Source organism: Hippoglossus stenolepis, chromosome 23 (genome assembly GCF_022539355.2).
Source record: "Hippoglossus stenolepis isolate QCI-W04-F060 chromosome 23, HSTE1.2, whole genome shotgun sequence".
Lineage (NCBI taxonomy): Eukaryota > Metazoa > Chordata > Actinopteri > Pleuronectiformes > Pleuronectidae > Hippoglossus > Hippoglossus stenolepis.
Window position 1 is genome coordinate 16,456,263 of NC_061505.1, and position 9,157 is coordinate 16,465,419.

General features: G+C 39.8%; 2 protein-coding genes across 2 annotated transcripts; both read right to left on the minus strand.

Moving 5' to 3' along the window:
• Nucleotides 1-472: 472 nt before the first annotated feature.
• On the minus strand, nucleotides 473-1,979 carry LOC118102729 (secretory phospholipase A2 receptor-like). The gene is made up of 3 exons (XM_035149184.2): nucleotides 1,921-1,979; nucleotides 1,444-1,818; nucleotides 473-1,329 (listed from the first exon to the last, which is right to left on the minus strand). The coding sequence occupies exons 1-3, from the start codon at nucleotides 1,955-1,957 to the stop codon at nucleotides 956-958; spliced, it is 786 nt and encodes a 261-aa protein (XP_035005075.2). The 5' UTR covers nucleotides 1,958-1,979; the 3' UTR covers nucleotides 473-955.
• Nucleotides 1,980-7,902: 5,923 nt separating this feature from the next.
• Nucleotides 7,903-8,780, minus strand: LOC118102760 (putative C-type lectin domain family 20 member A). Its single transcript, XM_035149239.2, has 2 exons — nucleotides 8,676-8,780; nucleotides 7,903-8,561 (listed from the first exon to the last, which is right to left on the minus strand). The coding sequence occupies exons 1-2, from the start codon at nucleotides 8,740-8,742 to the stop codon at nucleotides 8,188-8,190; spliced, it is 441 nt and encodes a 146-aa protein (XP_035005130.2). The 5' UTR covers nucleotides 8,743-8,780; the 3' UTR covers nucleotides 7,903-8,187.
• Between the last annotated feature and the right edge of the window lie 377 nt (nucleotides 8,781-9,157).

Sequence of the window (9,157 nt, forward strand, 5' to 3'; positions counted from 1 at the left end):
CTTGCTGTGCTTGGAGTGTATAGTGTCTTCCCAGGGGTGTGCAATATTTGAATTCAGTTGCAGTGTCATGTGTTTTAGGGAGTAGGGTGGCAGCCTGTAGGCTACTTTGCTAGTTGACCTTTGCATTTCAAATAAAAACATATTTTTGCCTGATGGTTATTCTCTTGATTTTTTATTGTATTCATTACCAAAGCAATCCAACATTATCATTTAAATTTTAATGATTAAATAAATAGCCTAAAAAGCCTGCCCCTTGCAAATATGATGATCAATACTGCCGTGGCCAATTGATTTGTCCACTAGGACCTCATGTCACGGTTTACCAAGAAGGAAAATTATAAGTTAGAATTAGCTGGTCATGTTTGTAGATACAAGGAATTTCTTAACACGTAGCGACCTCTGCTGGTCATTATATTTAATGAAGCTACTAATGTGTGCTGCTCAAGGTATTTTATATGAAAGAAAATAGAAGAACATATAAGTCATTTATTTATGTTGCATATACATATATTTATTGATGCATTTATTAATTGACACATTTTTTGTCTATCTACTTAATCTTACCAATCTATTTTCTATAAGACAGGGGTTTCCATTAAACCAAAACCAGTGAATTTGAAAGTTTTTTTTGTAATTTAGCTTTTAAATCTGACAAAAATAACAGCTGAGATCTAAGAGCTGAAATCTCATTCACAAGGAGAATTAGTGAAGGAGTCTGAAACCAGACAGAGTCAAAATGTTCCAAAGTGTCAGTTTGTCTTGAAGAACCATCACAGAGCAGATTAATGAAGTGATAACATACAAGTACATCACAAGACATTTCTAGTTTCTCTCACTGTAAAGAAACAATAGACAGAACAAACATCATCCAAATATTCATTAATGCATTAATGTTATAAGAATCACTATTGAGACAATAACTGTTTTTCTAATGTCAGGATGTGTTCTCTCTCTTTCACTCAAGGAAGCACCATCCACGCATGCTGTAGCAGACAAATGGTTTTCTTTTTTCACAGGAAAATAAACTCCAGTTTCCTCCCTTCTCCAAATCTGCAACACCACATACGACTTTCATCGAGCCAAGTGGGTTGTAACCCTGATACCAGGAGCTGAATGAGTAGTTACTCCCGTCGGACCAGTAAATCTGAGGATCTCTGTACAAACCGATCCATGCCCATGGGAGAGTTGTGTTACAGCTCTGTATCTTCTCTCTGTCAGCGTCGTTCCTCACAGTGACCAGATCTGTGTAGTGTTCTCTGCAGTGCCTCTGAGCCTCAGACCAATTCTTTGCTGTACTCACCAGCACAATGCCAGAATTCTCTAATGTTCCTGCAGTTAAGTTTGAGAACAAAAGAGGGATTGTTGAGATCACACAATGGTTTTCAAAATCATATCTTATACATTATGTTGTGTAGTAAAGATCAATATAAAGCACATCATTACCATTGTAGCAGACAAATGGATACTGTTTATGGCAGTCATCATCAATCCATTTTCCATTTTTATCCATGGCCACACAGAGCTCATTGGCTTCATGATTGTTTGGGTCAGGAGGTTGCCAGTTCCTATATTCAGCTCCACTCTGGTTGAACCCATCTGACCACTTCCAGTCAATATGACTGTACAGGCCAATCCAAATCTCAGAGCTGTTACCAGCGGCGGAAACTGTGTCGTTAAGTTTCTTCATTTCTTCAGTGTTTTCAATAGTGGCCAGGTCTGTGTACGTCTCTCTGCAGTAGCTCTGAGCTTCAGTCCAAGTCATTGCATCAGGCACAAAGTGGTACTGATGGAGGAGGCATGTGGAGAAGGTGAGGCACCCTGAGGATGAAACCAGTTATTTTTGTTATGTATGAGGACTCAAATTAATCTCTATATTCAGATTTCCTGTTAAACATCATACAAACAGTGAAATTCACTGACCTGAGAGACACAAGACACCAATGAAGATCCCTTCCATCCTGATGCTGCTCTGTGGACTGTCTGTGCCAGTGTTCACCACTAACACCAAACTGAACTAGTTCTAGTGCAGCTTTAGGGAAATGTAACACCAGCTCCTCCTCTTCTACTGAAAATACTCAGTGTTCTGTTGAACTCTTTATGCAAAAAGGCAAAGATGCAAACAACAACATTGGTCTCGTTTATCTCTGGTGTCATCTCACTATGCAGATAGTTCTGATCGTATCTGACCAAGACTGGTCTCTGCCTCCACCCCTGTGCAGGTGGTGAGTGAATGAATGTCTGTTTGTCTTGCTCACACCGTGGATCCAATGATACCTCTGTGACAGGGATGTTTGAAATGTTTATCTATTAATGTTGTGATCACCTCTAATTCCATCCAATATGTAGATCAGATGAAAATAATGATGAAGAGAGAAGAAAAAGAAATGATGATGATGAGTATTATTATTATGAATATGAATATGAATGTGAATATGAATATTATTATTATTATTATTATGATTATGATTATTATTATTATTATCGTTCTTGAAGTGAAGCTGCAGGACTCCTCTGGACCTGAATGACCCTGCTGTGAAAGCAGACATTCTGAAATCAGAAAGTTTCCAAAATCCACCTGAAACACATTCATAGACCCAGGACAGATATAATACAGAGTTTGATGACATCAAATAACCCTGAGGAGATGAGTGAATACAAAGAACTCCTGCCAGAGAGGATTTACAATGCAAAGCAGCCATACCAATGGAAAGAAGAGTTATCATGTTGACTCCTTTGAATTATTTTAGGATGTTGAGTAATTCTTCCAGGCATTGCTGCTGTAGAGCTGCTGTTTTTGGTTGAGATCAGGAAACACACAACATGCTGGAGCTGAGTTGGAGCCCGGGCCTAGAAGGACTGGATCTGAGACATGTGGTGCAAATTGTGTCTCCATGAACACATCAAACAACAAAGTGCTGCTAATAGATGCACTGTATGAATGTGTGTGTGAATGGGTGAATGTAAAACTGTACTGTAAAGAGCTTTGAGTGGACATCATGACTAGAAAAGCGCTATATAAATACAAAACCATGTACCATTTTAAAACATGGATGTGTAATTCAAAGGAGTCAACATGATCTGGCTGCTTTGCATTGTAAATCCTCTCTGGCAGGAGTTCTTTGTATTCACTCATCTCCCTCAGGGTTATTTGATGTCATCAAACTCTGTATTATATCTGTCCTGGGTCTATGAATGTGTTTCAGGGTGGATTTTGGAAACTTGCTGATTTCAGAATGTCTGCTTTCACAGCAGGGTCATTCAGGTCCAGAGGAGTCCTGCAGCTTCACTTCAAGAAGAGGAGAGAAAGAAAACACAAGTTTACAGTGGTACTAGCTTTGTGAAGAAGTACTTGGATCTTTTATTCACAACACAGTGAGGAACCTCTGGTCTCCAGGCTGCATGTTGCCCACAAGACAGTTTGATCAGGCCTGTCAGACAATTCACGAAACCAAGCAACTCAGAAATGAACTTTCACCCTGTGGTTGTTTGTCACCTTCAACCTGTGCAGTTTATTTCTGCATAAAAAAATGCAAAAAAAAATCTGTTCATCTGTGAGTCTATGGCTGGGATTTAAATAAGTAAAAAATTGAAATCACAGGCTGATCCAACTTGTGTTAAATTCATCACAGCAACTGATATGTGACTCAATAGTGTGTATGGCCTCTGCTTGCGTTTTATGCACTCCCGACAATGTCTGGGCATGCTCCTGATGAGTCAGCAGATGGTGTCCTGGGTGATCTCCTTCCAGACCTGGATCAGGGCATCAGAGAGCTCCTGGTCAGTTTGTGGTGGTACTTGACGGCGTCGGATGCACTGATGCATCACGTCCCACAGGTGCTCAATTGGATTTTGGTCAGGGGAACATGAGGGCCAGTCAGCATCAATGCCTTCATCATCCAGGAACTGGCTAAACACAATAAAATATTTTTTTTATTTTCTCAGCCAAGTACCCCCTAACCAGCGCAAAGTATTTTTGGTAGAAAAAAATATGTTATACACAGTGCTGTGCCATCAGTGTCTGATTTATTAAACACTTATATTTTATTGAATAAATCAGTGTCTGATTTATTAAACACTTATATTTTATTGAATATTTATTAAATAACAATTTTTAAAGGATTTTTGAATGGATGCTAATTTTAAATATATTTTTAAAAAATCTCATGTACCCCCTGGAGTACCTTCACGTACCCCCAGGGTACTAGTACCCCCATTTGAGAACCACTGCACTAGAGGATGTTAGGCCCTCATGCCAACTTCATCAAGTCTGTTTCGGACAGTTTGGTCAGAAATATGCACACCAGTAGCCTGCTGGATGTCATTTTGTAGGGCTCTGGCACTTCTCCTCCTTTTCCTCCTTGCGCAAAGGAGCTGCTGGGTTGATGCCCTTTTACGGCCCTGTTGAGCTCTCCTCTTGTAATGGCCGGTCTCCTGGTAGCTCCTCCATGCTCTTGGGACTGTGCTGGGAGACACAGCAAACCTTCCTATGACTGCACGTAGGGATATGCCTTCCTGGAGGAGCTGGACTACCTGGGCAATCTGATTGGGCTGCCTCATACCACCAGTGGTGACAAGGACACTAGCAGAACACAAAAATAGAGAAGAATCAGTCAGGAAGGATAAGGAGAGAGCAATTGTCTGTGGCCATCACATGCAAAACCATTCCCTTTTTGGGGGTTGTCTTGCTTTTGCCTTGGGCCTCTCGCTTTTGTGAAATTGATTCACAATAACTTGTGATCCTAAATGGACTTGGTGTTTTACTGTGACGATTAAAGGGATAGTTATCCAAAAATGTATATGTACTCATTATCTACTCACCCTATGCCGATGGAGGGTGGTGAAGTGTTTGACTTCACAAAACACTTCTGGAGTCTCAGGGGTAAACTTTGTTAGAGCAGAATCCAGTACCATTGAAGTCAATGGTGAGTCCTTCTTCAGACGTAATAAAACAATATTAACCATAACAAGCCTCCATACTGCTCCTGTGGTGTCATTCAAGTGTCTGGAAGCCCCGTCATTCATATTCGACTCGAAACAGCATCATTTACATCAAGTTTTAAGCCGAAATGTCTGCTGATATCTTCAGACGAGGTGCATTCAGGAACTGTCAGAAGATATCAGCAGACATTTCGGCCTTGAAAAGGTCGTAGCCAATCAGCTGTGTGAGTTTCTCCAGGAAAGTAATGTATATGAAGACTTTCAGTCGGGGTTTAGAGCTCATCACAGCACAGAGACAGCCTTGGCAAAAGACACTAAGGACCTTCTAATAGCTTCAGATCAAGGGTTTGTGTCTGTCCTTGTTCCGTTAGATCTTAGCGCAGCATTCTTTGTAGTTTTTCCTTACTCAGGGCAGAGGATATCACACCTTGTTAAAGCCCTATGAGACAAATTGTGGTTTGTGAATATGGGCTATACAAATAAAATTTGATTGATTAATACCAGGTCTGAACAGGGTCCCTTACTTGTAGTACTAATAGGGTCAGGAAGTATCCATGCTGCTACCAGCAACTTGATTGATAATCTAATAATATGTTCATTGTTACTTGATTATTAATTGATTTTAAAAAAAGACACATTTGACCTTTCCAGCTGTTTATTTACCTGTCCTCTTGTCGAATCCTCTTTCTTTATTACAGATATAATTTCCTTAATTATTATGTCATATAACAGTTTCAGCTCATTTAAATCTGACTAGTCATAATTCATGTTGATATCTGGAATTCAATATAAAATTGTTGATAAAAATGAATTTAAATTATGACTAGTTAGTTGTAGATATCTAACTTGGAATTAAAGATAAGAATATTAATAATAGATATCTATAATGAGAAACCCCTCACCCATGAATGGCAAAAGTAGCTTGAATGTCACTAGTCAAAGTGTAATTACAGATGTCGACAATTGACCACTCAACACCAGCACAGAAACTCTACCGCCACTAGCATTTCAGCGGTGTGATTGCAGTGCGACTCACACACACCTACGCACAACTATGAATGCTTGGCCCCGTGCATAGGCTACGTGCATACAGTGTAGCTTCAACACAAAGCATGAATTGGGCTTAACACTGAAGGGGAGTAGGAACATAAGGCCTGACTGGGAAACTCATACAGCCTTTCTTTATTGTATCTGGCAGTATCAAGTACTGAAACTCTAGACACTGACAAACCTTTTTATTTTTTTCGATCCTCTTGAATAGGAATGTCAGTTATAACTCTCAGAGTAATTTCATTCTCACCCAGAACTTGACCGTGAGATACCACTTTTTCTTTTTTACTTTCAATGTGTAACACTATTTTGCTGTTCTTCAGTTCTTCGTTTTACCAACAGGTTGCCATTTGGACAATCTTGATCATTTCCATTTCTCCTAGCTTCTTTCTTAGAATCCGAGACACCATAATCTGACTCAAACTCACCTGCTCATGTTCTTTTCTGAATTTAGGTATGATTTTGAATGCCTCCCTCCCGGGCCACACAAAAATGAATTCTGGGATATCAGGAATAAATTCATGATTTTACAAGAAAAGAGTTGAGATTTTATTTTATGTTATAGGATAACAGCATCACATTGTGGTGAGTCAAAGTGGGGAAGGGTTTGTCTTCCTGTGAACACGTGTGCGTGCCAAACGACTGATAAAAGAATAAAAGGGATCATTTGGATGACCTTGAAGAGAAAGCACGAGAGCCTGAACTGCTGTTGTCTGTGACTGTGGCACTGTGGTGGGAGGGTGCTGTTTGCAACTTATAGTGTTGCCAGGAGCGAAGACAGCTAAGTAGGGGAGCTGTTCCTGTGTTAGGAGAGGGAGGCACAATACCTCCCTTTAGGTAGCAAGGGACCGGGGATCTGTAGGTGCCTTTGCAGGTGGCTGTCCTGAGAGTGACTCCAGCCCCACTTCAAGCTGTCACACCAAACTGCCATCACAAATTCACAAAAGAGATTCTATGTTCGCACTCCACAGGGGGTCTTGTTGCCGGACAGGGCATGATAACTTAAAAAAAGACTTTTCATGTTTAATGGATGATGTGTTGTCATGCCAGTTTTGATTAATCTTAAATCAATTTTTATAACCTGACACTCTATTATGGGCTCATTTGAGACAGCCCTTGGTGTTAGGGAGGTCCTCTGCCTCCTCCTAGTGGCATTTGGTTTTGACCTGTTTACAGTTTATTGTGGTCTGTATTGATTGCTGTGCATTGTGATATTAAGTTCCATTGTGTGCAGTGCGATCACTTGCTGTGCTTGGAGTGTATAGTGTCTTCCCAGGGGTGTGCAATATTTGAATTCAGTTGCAGTGTTATGTGTTTTAGGGAGTAGGGTGGCAGCCTGTAGGCTACTTTGCTAGTTGACCTTTGCATTTCAAATAAAAACATATTTTTGCCTGATGGTTATTCTCTTGATTTTTCATTGAATTCATTACCAAACCAATCCAACATTATCATTTACATTTGAATGATTAAATAAATAGCCTAAAAAGCCTGCCCCTTGCAAATATGATGATCAATACTGCCGTGGCCAATTGATTTGTCCACTATGACCTAATGTCACGGTTTACCAAGAAGGAAAATTATAAGTTAGAATTAGCTGGTCATGTTTGTAGATACAATGAATTTATTAACACGTAGCGACTTCTGCTGGTCACTATATTTAATGAAGCTACTAATGTGTGCTGCTCAAGGTATTTTATATTAAAAAGAAAATAGAAGAACATATAAGTCATTTATTTATGTTGCATATACATATATTTATTGATGCATTTATTAATTGACACATTTTTTGTCTATCTACTTAATCTTACCAATCTATTTTCTATAAGACAGGGGTTTCCATTAAACCAAAACCAGTGAATTTGAACGTTTTTTTGGTAATTTTGATTTTAAATCGGACAACAATAACTGCTGAGATCTAAGAGCTGAAATCTCATTCACAAGGAGAATTAGTGAAGGAGTCTGAAACCAGACAGAGTCAAAATGTTCCAAAGTGTCAGTTTGTCTTGAAGAACCATCACAGAGCAGATTAATGAAGTGATAACATACAAGTACATCACAAGACATTTCTAGTTTCTCTCACTGTAAAGAAACAATAGACAGAACAAACATCATCCAAATATTCATTAATGCATTAATGTTATAAGAATCACTATTGAGACAATAACTGTTTTTCTAATGTCAGCATGTGTTCTCTCTCTTTCACTCAAGGAAGCACCATCCACGCATGCTGTAGCAGACAAATGGTTTTCTGTCTTCACAGGGAAATAACCTCCATTTTCCTCCCTTCTTCAAATCTGCAACACCACATACGACTTTCATCGAGCCAAGTGGGTGTTCACCCTGATACCAGGAGCTGAATGAGTAGTTACTCCCGTCGGACCAGTAAATCTGAGGATCTCTGTACAAACCGATCCATGCCCATTCAACATGTGTTATCGAGTTCTGTATCTTGTCTCTGTCAGCGTCGTTCCTCACAGTGGCCAGATCTGTGTAGTGTTCTCTGCAGTGCCTCTGAGCCTCAGTCCAATTCTTTAATGTATCCACCAGCACAAAGTCAGAATCCTCTAATGTTCCTGCAGTTAAGTTTGAGAACAAAAGAGGGATTGTTGAGATCACACAATGGTTTTCAAAATCATATCTTATACATTATGTTGTATAGTAAAGATCAATATAAAGCACATCATTACCTCTGTAGCAGACAAATGGATTCTTCCTATGGCAGTCATCATCAATCCATTTGTCATTGTTCTTCATGACCACACAGAGCTCATTGGCTTTATTATTGTTTGGCTCCCCACTATCCCACCTCCTATATTCAGCTCCACTCTGGTTGAACCCATCTGACCACTTCCAGACAATATGACTGTACAGGCCAATCCAAACCTCAGAGCTGTGACCAGCGGCGGAAACTGTGTCGTTAAGTTTCTTCATTTCTTCAGTGTTTTCAATAGTGGCCAGGTCTGTGTACGTCTCTCTGCAGTAGCTCTGAGCTTCAGTCCAAGTCTTTGCATCAGACACAAAGTGGTACTGATGGAGGAGGCATGTGGAGAAGGTGAGGCACCCTGAGGATGAAACCAGTTATTTTTGTTATGTACGAGGACTAAAATTAATCTCTATATTCAGATTTCCTGTTAGACATCATACAAACAGTGAAATTCACTGACCTGAG

Bases quoted from the DNA above. Each gene is read 5' to 3' on its own strand.
- LOC118102729 (XM_035149184.2), bottom strand. From the start codon at position 1,957: ATGGAAGGGATCTTCATTGGTGTCTTGTGTCTCTCAG. The intron at 1,819-1,920 runs GTCAGTGAATTT...TTTCATCCTCAG, and splicing joins TGGTGTCTTGTGTCTCTCAG to GGTGCCTCACCTTCTCCACA. The intron at 1,330-1,443 runs GTAATGATGTGC...ACTTAACTGCAG, and splicing joins TCCATTTGTCTGCTACAATG to GAACATTAGAGAATTCTGGC.
- LOC118102760 (XM_035149239.2), bottom strand. From the start codon at position 8,742: ATGAAGAACAATGACAAATGGATTGATGATGACTGCCATAGGAAGAAT. The intron at 8,562-8,675 runs GTAATGATGTGC...ACTTAACTGCAG, and splicing joins TCCATTTGTCTGCTACAGAG to GAACATTAGAGGATTCTGAC.